At 52.1% G+C, this 15,124-nt stretch overlaps 1 protein-coding gene across 1 annotated transcript in view; it reads left to right on the top strand.

The window, feature by feature from the left end:
* The first annotated feature begins 411 nt into the window (after positions 1 to 411).
* Positions 412 to 15,124, top strand: part of LOC137620771 (T-cell activation inhibitor, mitochondrial-like) — a 177,822-nt gene continuing 163,109 nt past the window's right edge. Inside the window, exon 1 of the mRNA XM_068351192.1 lies at positions 412 to 558. Within this exon, the coding sequence (XP_068207293.1) occupies positions 524 to 558 (35 nt within the window). The 5' untranslated portion in view covers positions 412 to 523. The remainder of the gene's footprint in view (positions 559 to 15,124) is intronic.

Genomic DNA, 15,124 nt, shown 5'->3' with positions numbered 1-15,124 from the left:
ATAGACCTCACACTATAGTAGCACATATTAAAGGTTTATCTTAATGTTTTTACTGTTCCTAAAATATTCTATTTTTATTGTCAATTACCTCTCGTAGTTTATTTATTTCCTTATTTCCTTGTCAGGATGCCTGAAAACTTTAAATCAATCAATCAATCCTAATTTCCTTTCCTCACTGGGCTATTTTTCCTGTTGGAACCCTTGGGCTAAGAGCATCCTACTTTTCCAACTTTAACAACAACAACAACAACAACAACAACAAAAATAATAATAATAATAATAATAATAATAATAATAATAATAATAATAATAATAATAATAATAATAATAATAATAATAATAATGAAAGCTAAACCAAGAAAGACAACAGAGGGTGGCCGTTGCAAAGGTTACGACCCAAGATTACGATACTAGACGGAACTAAAAGAACTTAAACGGACTCGATTGCGTAGCTGTATCCTACCAAAATTTAAGTGTTTTAAGAAAATTAACGACTGCAAGTTACATAAACTTATTTAGATAAATGAATAACCTACTTTTCTGTCGTGTGAATTACTGGTAAGTATAGTTAAACCCTTGGTTACCGTAAGTTAGGAACGAAAATTTAGCCTTTCTTGAGCCATTTTCTATCTGGCCAGTCTTAAGTTGTAATATTATTAATAACAATTCTATGTTAACTTACAGGGGTATTAGTAATGATTTACAGCCAACGGAGCCTTTGTATGTCAGCGGCAGTTCCTCCCTTGTGCATTAAAAAATGGAGGTAATTTTTTTTCTAAGAAAACAATATGATTTTTGTCAAAAGAGAGAAAACGCTGTAATTATAGGTGTTTTGAACGTTTCTGATGGGTTAAACCGGCGGCAAATAAGCGATCTTGAGCTATTGGACTCCTAACCCCAGCCCCCTGAAGAACCAATATCTCACACAAAAACAGCTATTATTTGGAGAACACGAGAATAAGGGCATGTTTAGCCCCCCCCCCCGCCAGGAAATGGTGTTTTGAACATTTATGATGGTTTAAACCTGCAGCAAATAACAGTTTATGAGCTATTGGACTCCAAACTCTAGCCCCCCCCAAAAAAACACTATTTCACACTAAAACACCTATTATATGGAAAACAAGAAAAAGGGCATGTTTGCACCCCCCCCCCACCAGGAAATAGCTATTCATAGCTTTTTGCCGCTATAGGAATCGATTCTCCAACCACCCTTTAAAACATTCAAGTTCACATACTAGGACAGGGTCGCGATCGTCAGACAATAGAGTAAAAATCGTCACCAATCAAATTTTTCACGGGAAGTTTAACAGGATGAAATAATGAATTCACCAGTTTTGTAAATGCTTGTCCCAACGTACTACATACTAGGACAGTGTTGCGATTGTCAGGAAATACAGTGAAAAATGTCACTAATTGACTTTTTCACGGGAAGTTTAACAGAAAGAAATAATGAATTCACTAAATTTGTAAAGGCCTGTGCCAATAATCTACATACTAGGGCCACTTCACGCATAAATGTCAGAAACCTGCGGGAAAAATGGATAACAACTAACCCAAACTTCCCCCCCCCTAACCTGACCTACAATCCGTGTCCGGTGCTACTATAGCGTGAGGTCTACCTCCTGTTAGTACTATAGCGTGAGGTCTACCGCTAAATTATTCGTCCCTCATAGACAAAACATTTCATACATTTGTTTAAGCAATAAACACTTAATTTAAACATATATTAAAAATGACTTAAATAGATAATTGGATTTCTAATTACTTTAAAAAAAGGAATATAAGTAAAAATAAACATGTTATCATATATTTCCATACATTTATTCTAGCGATACACTCTTCGTACATCAAACAGGTTATCATATATTTCCATGCATTTATTCTAGCGATACACTTCGTATATCAAACAGGTTATCATATATTTCCAAACATTTATTCTAGCGATATACTTCGTACATTAAACAGGTTATCATATATTTCCATACATTTATTCTAGCGATACACATTTCGAACATCCTGTAAGAATGACACAAATAGATCGTTGGAAATTTTTTCTCATCACCTTCCAGCAAAAAAGATCAAGATGAGACTGGAACAGCTGACGACCAACACCTCTCATTAATCTCTTCAGAATCATCGTTTTAGCGTCCAACTACGATCGCTCAATTGCCTGCGTGTGTGTGCTCCTGTTGCTGGTGTTTCACTGTAGAATGCTGATATCTCTTTTTAGGCTGAGGGAAAAACTGATTTAGGAGATCCATTTGCTTCCTTATATATGGGCAGGTCACGTGGACAGGTCACGTTTTTGATGGATTTGGGCAGTTCACATGTTCCAGGTGCGGGGCTCTGAGACGCTGGTCACGCGGTAGACCTCACCCTCCACCTGGGTAGGCGACATATGGCGGTAGACCTCACACTATAGTAGCACCCCGTGTCCTTACCTTCCTAATGACCTAACAGGGGGGCGGGCTAACGCCCCCCTGCGACCCTCCAGACACTATCACTATCATAAAAACATCACAAACCCACCTATCCTAACCTACTAGTTCCCAGGTCACAACCCCTAGCCGGGGGTAAGCCCCCAAACCCCCTTCCTAGGTCTCTCTCCTACACAAAAAAAAAGCGATGGGCAGCACCTTAAATTATATCCCAACCACAATGTAATAATAAAAAAGGGTAAATTTTTATAAGATGGGCAGCACTCTAAATTATATCTTAACCACATTGTAATAATAAAAAAGTTACTCAGGATTACCTTAATATTCATAGTTGCTAAGTCTTGTAGGTCTAAAAACCCTAATGTCCTCAATGCATCAAGCTGATCTATATGAGTAATAAACTTAACCACACCGCTCAAAGAAAAACTATAGGGAACCTGTCTGTCCATTACGGCAGTTAGCATTGGAAAGGCCAACTTCATGGTCAGGTCAGTCTTGGGTCACAGGGGATATTAAACATTTTTAAATCACGTGGCAAACAAAAGTAGGCCTACAAGCGCACTGAAACGAAAGGTTAGTTCGGGTGGATTGTTTGACACTGGCTTAATCTACTGAAACATCTTAACTAGATGTTGGCTAACCTAACCTTTGGTTATATTGTATATATAACAAATTAGTGTTCGGCATAACGAACTACAATCTTACCAAGGGGTTAAGAATGTAGATTGTCGGGATTAGCGAAAACATAAGTCCGAACATCAATAAATGTTCAGGCTTGTGCCACCAGCTGATAGGCGAACGGAGCGCCGCAATATAACAACTTTTCCTCTACCTAACTATTCATGATAATTTTTATAGCAGTATCAAATGCCACTGTAAAGGACGTGTCCCAACCAACTACAAACTTAACAGAGGCGTAAGAATGTATATTAATGGGACAGCATTAAATTGTAAAAATGAATGATTCTTAGCATGGGATGACACGGGCTCTATCTATCGGGAAAGTTTGGAAACTAAGCAGGAGCTACCCGTGTCATGGTGCGGATCAAAAGCGGACTTGGAAAAATTTCAGAGAGGTGGGCGAATCAACATTTGTTCCGTAACCGAAATACAAACCACGCTATTTACATTGGGTTTACTTTCGGCGTAGCTGAAATTGACGAGCCAATAGATTTTAACGAGGGTTAACTACCCCCGTGCTAGTTAGCGGGGGTAGGGGAAGGGGTAGCTTGCTACCCCTCCCCCCCACACACCGGTGATTTGTCTCACTTCACTTTTGGCTCGGACGATGTGCAGACGTGTCTGTCTATCGTCCTCGTTGTTGACAGCCTTAATCTTTTTCTTTGCTTTTCCTCAGCTGTGTTTTTTGGAAGTTGGCCTCGCCCTTTGGTATTCATCATGCGCAAGTGCCCTGGGATCGCCGGCCGCCCTTGCGGTACCTTCATGTTGGCGGTGGATACCGATCCTCACACCCTTTGCCCGCAGTGTCAAAGCCGACGGTGTAACAGGGAAAATACGTGCAGTGAGTGTAGGGAGTGGTCTGCCTCCTAGTGGGAGAGGTTTGCCCGCCGGCGTAAGAATCCAAAAAAGACTGTTCTTCTTCAGGGGCTGCCTTGAAGGAGGAAGGCTCTAGGGACTCTTCTTCCGCCGCCCAAACCTCCTCTGAAGCTCCCACTCGTCCGGCCTCTCATGAGAGGCCTCCGAGTGGTAGCGCAGACCCTTGTTCTGTTTCCCGAACTCGGGGTGCGGGAGAGGGCGTCGCCTCCCATAGCGGGGCGGCTCCCCCTCCTCCCCCGGGGAAGGGTTTTGATAACGTTGATAACTCTGTCTCTAATGATGATCTTTTTCAGCTTTGGGCTTCCTTGGGGCTCAAGGGCCTGCCCTCCAAGGAAGCCATGTTTGACCTTATTCAGTTGGGGGCCGCTGTCAAGCAGTCGCCGGTGATAGCAGAGGTAGATCCTCTGTCTATCGTCGACGTCGTGGTGGCAGAGGCTTCCGACGGGTCTGGTCAAACCTCTGCGGTTCCTGATGTTGCTGACGTTGCTGAAGGCTGTCCTCCCCTTTCCGAACATCCTTCGAAGGGGGAGGTGGGTCCCACAGTCTCTCCTGTGGCTACGTCTCCCCCTCGGGGGAGCGCTCTGACTGAGACTCCTCTTCGGAGGACCGACGATCCTGATAACCTCCCTCGTGGCCGCCTTCGCCATAAGGCTCGTCGTCCTCTTCGTCGCAGGGGCCTCCCGTCTCCCTATAAGGGTGTCAAGAGGCGCCTCTTCGAGTCATCTCCTCCTCCGTCCTCCGATGAGGATCCTCCTCGCCAGGAGCAGACTGTAGCAGCCGCGTCCTTAGATCTCTCCGGGGATCGTTCGCGATCTCCTACTCCTGCCAGACCTTCCACCTCCTGCGCAGATGGCCAGCAGACTCCTGAACTCGTCAGTCGACGGGCACCGGTCCCTTCGGGGAAAAGGGATGTCTCCCACGGTGTGGGGGCTTCCCTTGCGCGTCAGGGTTCCCCTGCGCGCTCTCCTACGCGCAGTAGCGCGTAAGCGCTCTCCATCTTTGCAGTCTCCTGACTGACCTCGCCAGCGCTCTCCTGTTCGTCAGCGCTCCCCTGATCGCCAGCACTCTCCTGATGGGCAACGGTCCCCTGCTCGCCAGTGCTCTCCTGCGGACAACATACAACCTCCTGTTCCTGTTACGCGCCCAGCGCGCCAACGGTCACCTGAGCGGACAAGATCTGCTCGTCAGCGCGCACCTGCGCATCCAGTTCCTGATACGCGGCCTGCGCGCCCACGCGCCCTAGATCTCCGGATCTGGACGCGGGCAAGGATTTAACTCCTCCTCGCCCACGCGTTCCTGCTCGTCATCCTTCTCCTGCGCAGCAACCCGCACGGTCTCCTGCGCGTACATCCAGAGTTCCGGCACGCCCACGCGCCTTCCCATCCTGAGCCCATTCGCGAGCGTTCGCCTTTGCGCGTCGCTCCTCTTGCTCCTGTGCAGCAATCTAAGCGTCGTCTTCCTGCGCGCCAGCGATCTCCAGCGCGTCAGCGATCTCCAACGCGTCAGCGATCTCCTGCGCGTCAGCGATCTCCAGCGCGTCAGCGTTCCCCTGAGTCCCGGCGATCTCCTAACTGCCCGCGCGATCCTTCGCCTGCGCGCAAGCGCTCTCCTACCCGTTAGTGCCACCCGGATCTTGACAGACATAGGTCTTTTGCGATCAGCTCGCCCACGCGCGGTCGTTCGCCGACTCGCCATCGCTCTCTCACGCATCACAGGTCTCCAGGACACCATCGTTCCCCTGCTCTGTACTTTTCTCCTGGCCCTCAGCGATCTCCTGTGCTCCCGCGCGTTCCTTCGCCCACGCGCCAACGCGTTCCCTTGCCAACGCGCCCACTCGCCAGCTCGCCCGCGCGCCCACTCTCCCGCTTGCGATCGCTCCCGTGCGCCCACTCGCCCGCTCGCAATCGCTCCCGCGCTCGTTTATCTCCGCGCGAATACGCGCCCGCGCTCCAGCAGCCCCTTGCGCGCGATCCATTGGAAACTCCCCCGTGGAGCGCCAGGGCGACCCCCGTTCTCGTCGGGTTCCGCAGCTCGTGGCGGCATTAGGGACGCGTGTTTCCAGGTTGCAGTCAGGATCACCTCCGCGCAATCGCAGGTCTCTCTCGCAGGACAAGGAAGAATTGTCGGAGAGGTCAAGGCAACTTTCTTCTTCTTTTTTGCAGGTAGGCCCAGTTGCGTCCATTCCGAAGGGTCAGGCGATCCCCTTCCCTCCAGCTAGAATTACGGACTCTGTGTCTGTATCTCGGCAGTCCTGGTTTGGTCCTCTGATGCGGGCATTAATGAAGGCTATGAAGCCAGCACTCGCCGATCTAGGACTCAAGCCAACGACGGCCTCCCCCCCGCTGAAGAGAAGGAGAGGAGTGGACTTCGTGGTGACTTCTCCCAGGGAGAAGTTGGTTCCTAAGAAGTCCGCCAGGAAGGCTCCATCCCCTTCGCAGTCGTTTTCTCCTTCTCCTGTGGACAAGGCCTATCCGTCCTCAGGAGAATCCAGCGAGGCGGCGGTCTCTCCCTCGGCACCAAGGGGGGAGTCTCCTCCTCGTGAAGGGGAATCGTCTCGCGTGGAAGGTACCCTCCAGACCTCTTTGCTGGAGTCTTGTATCCCACCCAGGAGGGAACCCAAGGACTCCAAGACAATTCCGAAGTCCTTTTCGCGAATTCGTCAGGAACCAGCCAGACTCTGGGAGAACGTCCACGTGTCTCCCCAGGAAGAGCTTCCGGGGACAGGAGACTTAGCTGCCAGTCCGCAGGGAGGAGAGCAGCACGAGTCTGAGCATGCCTTCTGGCAGGTCTTGGGCCTGATGAGGCAGCTCAACAGGTTCAAGAACCCGGAGATCGCCCCTCATGAGTGCAAGGACACGGTCCTGGATCAGGTCTATGGAACTTAGAAGCCCCCAAAGGCCAGTGCGGCCCTGCCCTGGTCCCAGGGGGTGAAGAGTGCCAGAGACAGGGCCAACGCTCAGCTCGCAGACCTCGCCTCCTCCAGTCGTTCCTCTGCCGGGAACAGACTCCTCCCACCTCGTCGTCTACAGCAGAGTAGGTATTTTGAGATCATGGGGGAGTCTAGCCTCGCTCTTCCCCTCCACCATTTGGTGGAAGAGTTTACTAGGGGAGTTCCACTTGAGAAGCTCTCCGGCCAGCAGGTGACATTCTCGGCGTCGGAGATCCTGAGCCAGGAGGTCGTGAAGTGTGCCATGCAGGCCACTTGTGGCTGGATGTCTGGCTGGGTTCTCTGGGCATCTTATTGCGCTCCGAGGATCTGTCTATGGAGAGCAATAGGAAGGCCCTGGAGACCTTCCTCCTCTCGAGCACTCGCTCCATCGAGTTCCTGTCACACCAGGTTACCAACCTGTGGGCCAACTCGGTGCTGAAGCGTCGTGATGCGGTGACCGAGAAGATCCACCCGAAGGTCCCCGGCGTGGATGTCTGCAGGCTCAGACACTCCTCCATCCTTGGGGGAAGTTTGTTTGAGCCCCAAGATATGGAACGCACAGCTGAGAGGTAGAGGAAGTCTAGCCAGGACTCCCTCCTCCAAAGGGCCCTTGCATCTCGGCCCTACAAGCCTCCAGCTCCGCAGCAACAGCCTCGCAGGACACCGAAGCAGGCGCCGGCAGCTAAGAAAGTGGTGTCTGAGCCCCAGCCCTTTCCTGCCAAGGACAAGAGTGGCGGTAAGTCCTCCAGGGGAAGCAAGACTCCTAGAGGGAGCGGCTGCGGCCGTAAACGGTAGGAGTGGCAGTCCCCCCGCGTGTCCACCTGTGGGGGGATGCCTTCAAAGTTGCGTGCACAGGTGGCAGCAACATGGGGCCGATTCTTGGACGGTCTCCGTGATCGGCCAAGGTTATCGCGTCCCATTCACGACATCTCAACCTCCCCTGACAGCGAATCCAGTGTCGTTGAGCTCCTGTGCCATGGGATCGGCAAAGGGGCTAGCCCTTCGGGCAGAAGTCGAGACCATGCTCAAGAAGGGTGCTCTCCAGGAGGTCGTCGACGGCTCCCCAGGCTTCTTCAGTCGACTCTTTCTTGTAAAGAAGGCGTCTGGAGGCTGGAGACCTGTCATCGACTTCTCAGCTCTGAACAAGTTTGTCAAGCAAACTCCGTTCAGCATGGAGACAGCGGACACGTACTTCCAGATCCCAATCCATCCGTCTTCCAGGAAGTACTTGAGATTCAGCCTAGACAGCAAGACCTACCAGTTCAAAGTGCTGTGCTTCGGTCTCTCCATAGCACCTCAGGTGTTCACCAGAGTGTTTACCCTGATTTCGTCTTGGGCGCACAGGAATGGCATCTGTCTCCTCCGATATCTGGACGACTGGCTGATCCTGGCAGACTCGGAGTCGACCTTTCTTCGACACCGAGACAGGCTCCTGGGACTTTGCCAAGATCTGGGGATCATGGTAAATCTCGAGAAGTCCTCTCTGCAGCCGTCCCAGCGACTGGTTTATCTAGGCATGTTGTTAGACACCAATCTCCACAAAGCCTTTCCATCAGACGACAGGATAGCAAGGATGAGGAGGGTGGCAGAGCCCTTCCTCAGGCGGGAAGAGCTTCCAGCCCAATCGTGGTTGCGTCTTTTAGGTCACCTAGCCTTCCTGGTCCATCTGGTTCCAAACGGCCGTCTCAGGATGAGATCCCTGCAACGGCGGCTCAAGTCCCGGTGGAGTCAAGGATCCAATTCCCCGGACTTTCTGGTCCCGATAGGACCCTCGGAACAGGCGGACCTGCGGTGGTGGCTGGTCGACGAGAACCTGCGAAAGGGAGTGGATCTTCTCGTCCTCCCCCGGAATTGATGCTGTTTTCGGACGTGTCAAAAGAAGGGTGGGGGCTCACATTCCGAACCAGAGGACCTCAGGCCTTTGGTCAGAATCAGAAAAGTACAGTACCTGCACATCAACCTGCTAGAGATGAAGGCCGTATTCCTGGCTCTTCAACAGTTCCAACAGACCCTGGCGGGTCACTCCGTGGTGGTGATGAGCGACAACACCACGGTAGTGGCTTATATCAACAAGCAGGGAGGTACTTTTTCACAACAGCTATCCCATCTTGCAGTAGAGATTCTGAGGTGGACCGAAGTCCACTCGATAACACTATCAGCTCGCTTCATTCCTGGCAAGAGGAATGTGCTCGCCGACAGTCTGAGCAGGGCTTCGCAGATAGTGAGTACCAAGTGGTCTTTGGATCCTCAGATAGCCAACAAAGTCCTGACTTTGTGGGGTTCCCCGACGGTGGATTTGTTCGCGACAGCCTTGAATTTCAAGCTGCCCCTGTACTGCTCCCTAGTCTCGGACCCCAAGGCTCTCTGGCAAGATGCTTTCCAACAACGGTGGGACAACATCGACGTGTACACCTTCCCACCGTTCTGTCTGATGAGAAGGGTGCTCAACAGGACCAGACTATCGGTCAACCTGTCTATGACTCTGATAGCTCCGCTATGGCATCACGCGGAATGGTTCCCGGACCTTCTGCAGCTCCTGACGGAGCTCCCGAGAGAGCATCCCCCACGACACGAGCTACTCAGACAGCCACACTGCAACATCTTCCACAAAGCCGTAGCCTCGCTTCGGCTTCACGCCTGGAGACTATCCAGCGTCTCCTCACGGAGTGAAGCTTTTCGCAACAGGTTGCGGAGAGAATGTCTCGGCACCTGCGAAAGTCCTCTGCGGGAGTCTACCAGGCGAAGTGGAAAGTCTAATGTGGTTGGTGTCGTGGGAGGGGTATCTCTCCACTCGATGCCACTATTCCAGCAATAGCGGAGTTTCTCGTTTATTTGCGGGAGGAAATGCGCCTTTCGGTCTCGGCGGGGAAAGGCTATTGCTCAGCCTTAAGCCTGGCTTTTAGGCTGAAAGGATTGGACATTTCTTCCTCGCTGGAACTCTCTCTACTCATACGTAGCTATGAGCTTACCTGCCCTCAGTCGGAAGTTAGACCTTCTCCATGGAACGTGGTTCGGGTTCCCAGGTCCCTTAAGAGACCTCCCTTCGAACCATTACGCCAGGCCTCTGATCGCCACCTGACTTGGAAGACGGCTTTCCTACTCGCGTTGGCCTCTGCCAAACGAGTTAGTGAACTTCATGGTCTCTCGTACGACATCGCCCATTCAAGGGGATGGGGGGAGGTAACGTTCAGGTTCGTCCCTGAGTTTGTTGCCAAGACTCAGAACCCTGGAGTGCCGGACCCACGGTTCGACTCTTTCAGGGTCACGAGACTCCGTTCTGTAACAAGCGACCCAGATCATCTGCTATTATGCCCAGTGAGGAGTCTGAGGCGTTACTTGAAGAGGACAGCTGCAGTTCATCCTCGCATGCAAGCATTGTTTGTTAGTACAGGCAGGACGAGGAGGAGGGTCACCAAGAACACTATCCCGGCTTGGATTCGAAGGGTCATCCACCACGCCTTGAATCCGGACCCTCCTCCGTCAGTTGCCCTAGGGCACACGACGTCAGGGGCATCACTACGTCCCTGGCTTTCAAGAGAAACTTCTCTGTGACGCAGGTGCTTCAAGCTGGGGTCTGGAAGCGTCAAACGACCTTCACAGCCCACTACCTGCAGGACGTGACCCACAGGAGCCTCGATACATTTTCTATCTGCCCCGTGGTGGCTGCACAACAGCTGGTCTAACCTCAGACTCCTTGATGGACAAGTAGCAGTAGGTTGAGGGCGTTGTTACCCGGTTTTAGTCTGTGTGAATGAAAGAGTATGTCTGGCCCTTACTTCTTTCTTCATCCTCCCCTCTCTTGGGGAAAGCAGCATCCTGGTCTCCGCATAGCTGACCTCAACCTCTGCAGGTAAACCATGCTCCCTTGTGTTCCTAGTATTAAGCTTAATACTGTCGCGTCCCCCATACCCTGACGAGGTGGTATTGGGAACATACTGAAGGTCAACTTCTTAGGATGAGTCACTCTCTTTCCTCCACACACAACGTACGTAGGCCACACGTTCCTTGCGGAGGAAGGAACTTGTGAGGTGCAGGGACTCCTTTTCTCGAGTGCTACTCACTTGGAGTCGGAGTCCCCGGGTAAAGCCAAAGCCAGTAAGGCTGGGGACTTTCCCCCCTTCCTAAGGGGTAAGTCACCCAATGTAAATAGCGTGGTTTGTATTTCAGTTATGGAACAAATGACAAATTCGGAGATAATTTGTATTTTTCCTAACCATACAAACCTTAGCTATTTACACTTATTTGCCCGCCAGCCCTGTCCCCCAAGTCAAGTCGTACCTTTAAATGAAGTGAGACAAATCACCGGTGGGTGGGGGGGGAGGGGTAGCAAGCTACCCCTTCCCCTACCCCCGCTAACCAGCGCGGGGGTAGTTAACCTTCGTTAAAATCTATTGGCTCGTCAATTTCAGCTATGCCGAAAGTAAACCCAATGTAAATAGCTAAGGTTTGTATGGTTAGGAAAAATACAAATTATCTCCGAATTTGTCATTTTTTATTTTGACCAACTGCCTCAGATTTAATCGTGAAACCTAATGAACTAGTAATGACTAATTGATATACTGTATGCTGTTTAAAATCATGTGGGGAACATAGTGTTCTTGTAAAATAAAACCAAAATAGTCATCAACTAACCTCAACTTTTCCCCGTATCCTAACCTACAAGCCTTGTCCTTACCTACTTACGCCCCCCTGCAATAACCCTTACACTGCCGTATTCTAAGTTAGCTGTAATCATACATGCAGGTGGCCGCTATACATACATACACCCCAGCAACATTTATCTAGAACTTCTATGTGAGTTTTAGGTAGTAGGTTGGCCAGGGCACTAGTCACTCATTGAGACACTACTACTAGAGAGTTATGGTGTCCTTTGACTGGCCAGACAAAACTACTTTGGATTCTTCTCTCTGGTTACGGTTCCTTTTCAATATGCCTACACATACACCGAATGGTCTGGCCTGTTATTTACATATTCTCCTCTGTCTTCATACACCTGACAACACTGAGATTACCATACAATTCTTCTTCACCCAAAAGGTTTACTACTGCATTGTAATTGTTCAGTGGCCGCTCTCCTCTTGGTAAGGGTAGAAGGGACTCCTTAGCTATGGTAAGCAGCTCTTCTAGGAGAAGGACACTCCAAAATCAAACCATTGTTCTCTAATCTTGGGTAGGGCAATAGCCTTTGTACCATGGTCTTCTGCTGTTTTGGGTTCTCTTGCTTGAGGCTATACTAGGGCACACTGTTCTATCTTATTTTTTTTCCTCTTGTTTTATTAAAATTTTTATTGTTCCGTAACCGAAATACAAACCACGCTATTTACAAAGGGTGGGTATTACTTTTAGCGCAGCTGAAATGACGAGCCAATAGTTTTTAACGAGGGTTAATTACCCTCGCGCTAGTTAGCGGGGGGGTGGGGAAGGGTAGCTTGCTACCCCTCCCCCCTCCACACACCGGTGACTTGCTTCACTTCACTTTTGGCTCGGCGGTGATCAGACGTGTCTGTTCATCGCCTTCGTGACAGCCTTTAATTTTCTGCTTTTTCTTTTCAGCTTGTGTGATTGGTTGGAAGTTGACCTTCAGTTATTTTCTTTTATTTACTATGCGTACATGCCCTGGAGTTGCCGGCCGTCCTTGTGGGACTTTCATGTCGGACGTTATTACGGATCCTCACACCCTCTGCCCTCAATGTCGGGGCCGACGGTGCGACCAGGATAACATGTGCCGTGAGTGCAGGGAGTGGTCTGCCTCCCAGTGGGAGAGGTTTGGCCGTCGGCGTAAGAAGAAGTCCAAGAGAGACCGTTCTCCTCCGGGGTTAGCCTTGAAGGAGGAAGGTTCTCGGGACTCTTCTTCCGCCGCCCAAACCTCCTCCGAAGCTCCCCCTCGTCCGCCTCCTAAGGAGAGTCGTCCGAGTGGGAGCGCAGGCCCTTGTTCTGTTTCCCTACCTTCGGTGGGGGGAGAGGGCGTCGCCTCCCATAGCGAGGCGGTTCCCCCTCCTCCTCCGGGGGAGGTTATTGATAATAATGCCTTATCCAGTGATGATCTTTTACAGATTTGGTCGTCCCTGGGGCTTAAGGGCTTGCCCTCCAGGGTCGCTCTTATTGATCTTGTCTCGTTGGGGGCCGCTGTTAAACAGTCGCCGGTGGTAGCGGAGGTAGACCCTCTGTCTATTGTCGACATCGTGGTGACAGAGGCCTCCGACGTGGCTGGGCCTTCCGACGCAGGTGCTGTTGCTGGTGATGGTGCTCAAGGCTCTCCTCCTCCTTCCGTGCATCCTTCGAAGGGGGAAGTGAGTCCTTCGGTCTCGACTGCTGCCCAGCTTCCTTCTGAGGGAAGTGTTTTGACGGAGACTCCCCTTCGGAGGACCGATGGTCCCGACGATCTCCCCCGAGGCCGCCTCCGCCGTAAGGCTCACCGCCCTCTACACCACAAGGGCCTCCCTTCCCCTTACAGGGGGACTAAGAGGCGCCTTTTTGGGTCTTCGTCCTCCGGGGGGGACTCTCCTTGTCAGCCTCAACCGACTGCTCCGCCCTCCTTGAACCTCTCTGCAGACCGCTCACCATCTCCTGCCGGATCTTCGCCTTCTGGAGAACTCGTCACCCGACGGGCAACAGTCCCTTCGGGGCTAAGGGATTCTTCCCTTACGCGAGCAGGGCTAGCGCACAAGCGCTCTCCTGCTCGCCAGCGATCTCCTGCTCGTCGACGATCTCCTGCTCGCCAAGACTCTCCTGCTCGCCGACGCTCACCTGCTCGTCGGCTCTCTCCTGATGTTCGCCCCCCTCGCCAGCGCTCTCCTGCTCGTCAGCTCTCTTCCGAGCGTCAGCGCTCATTTGAGGACCATCGCCCTGCGGTCTCTGACCACCCTTTAGTTCCTGCTGAACTCCCTGCTCACCATCCACCTGGTCCTGTGGCTACGCAACATCCTGCTGCGCGTGTGTCAGAAACACATGTTCGCCAACGCGCCAGCGATCTTCCCGTTCCTGTTCGTGAACGCTCCGCACAACCTGTCCTCTCACAGGACACGCGTCGACCTTCTGCTCGCCAGCGATCACCAGCTCGCCAGCGATCACCTACACATGCTGCTCGCCATCGCACGACCCTGCATGATCGCCCGCTTACGCATGCTGCTCCTCATCGCACTACCCTGAACGATCGCCCTCCTGCGGATGCTGATCACCATCGCACCATTTCACGCGATCATTCACCTGCGCATGCTGGTCGCCATCGCACAACCCTGCACGATCGCCCGCTTACGCATGCTGCTCCTCATCGCACAACCCTGAACGATCGCCCTCCTGCGGATGCTGATCACCATCGCACCCTTTCACGTGATCATTCTCCTGCGCATGCTGCTCGCCATCGCACAACCCTGCACGATCGCCCGCTTATGCATGCTGCTCCTCATCGCACAACCCTGAACGATCGCCCTCCTGCGGATGCTGATCACCATCGCACCCTTTCACGCGATCATTCACCTGCGCATGCTGCTCGCCATCGCACAACCCTGCACGATCGCCCGCTTATGCATGCTGCTCCTCATCGCACAACCCTGAACGATCCCCCTCTTGCGGATGCTGATCACCATCGCACCCTATCACGCGATCATTCACCTACACATGCTGCTCGCCATCGCTTACCATCACGCGGTCATTATCGCCAGCGATCTTCTTCACCTACGCGGCAGCACGATCCCTCGCCGTCGCGCCATCGCTTGCGTTCGTCGCCTCGGACACGTGTTCATTTACCTGCCCACCCTCACGCCCACTCGCCTGCGCGCCCGCGCGACCGCTCGCCTATGCGCCCGCGCGACCATTCGCCTTTGCGCGACCGTTCGCCCTCGCGCGACCATAGTTCGCGGCGAATTCCACAGCCGGTGGTAGCAGCAGGGACGCGTGCTCCTAGACGGCACTCGGGATCACCTCCATCCAAGCACAGGTTGGTAGTGCAGGACGAAGACAGGTCAGTACGGCATTCTTCCCCACCTTCTTTTCAGGCAGGTACCGTCGTGTTCACTCCAAAGGATCGCCCGATCCCTTTCACCTTAGCGAGGATTTCGGACTCTGTGTCCTTGGAGCAGCAGACTTGGTTTGGTCCGCTGGCACGGGCGTTAGTGAGGGTTATGAAACCAGCACTCGCCGGCCAGGGCAACAAACCAGCGGCTGTCTCTCCTACGCTGAAGAGAAAGAGAGGAGTGGACTT

The sequence above is a fragment of the Palaemon carinicauda genome, chromosome 27 (genome assembly GCF_036898095.1).
Source record: "Palaemon carinicauda isolate YSFRI2023 chromosome 27, ASM3689809v2, whole genome shotgun sequence".
NCBI classification, from domain to species: domain Eukaryota; kingdom Metazoa; phylum Arthropoda; class Malacostraca; order Decapoda; family Palaemonidae; genus Palaemon; species Palaemon carinicauda.
Note: the sequence above shows the minus strand (reverse complement) of the source record. Positions and strands in the feature narration are given on the sequence as shown.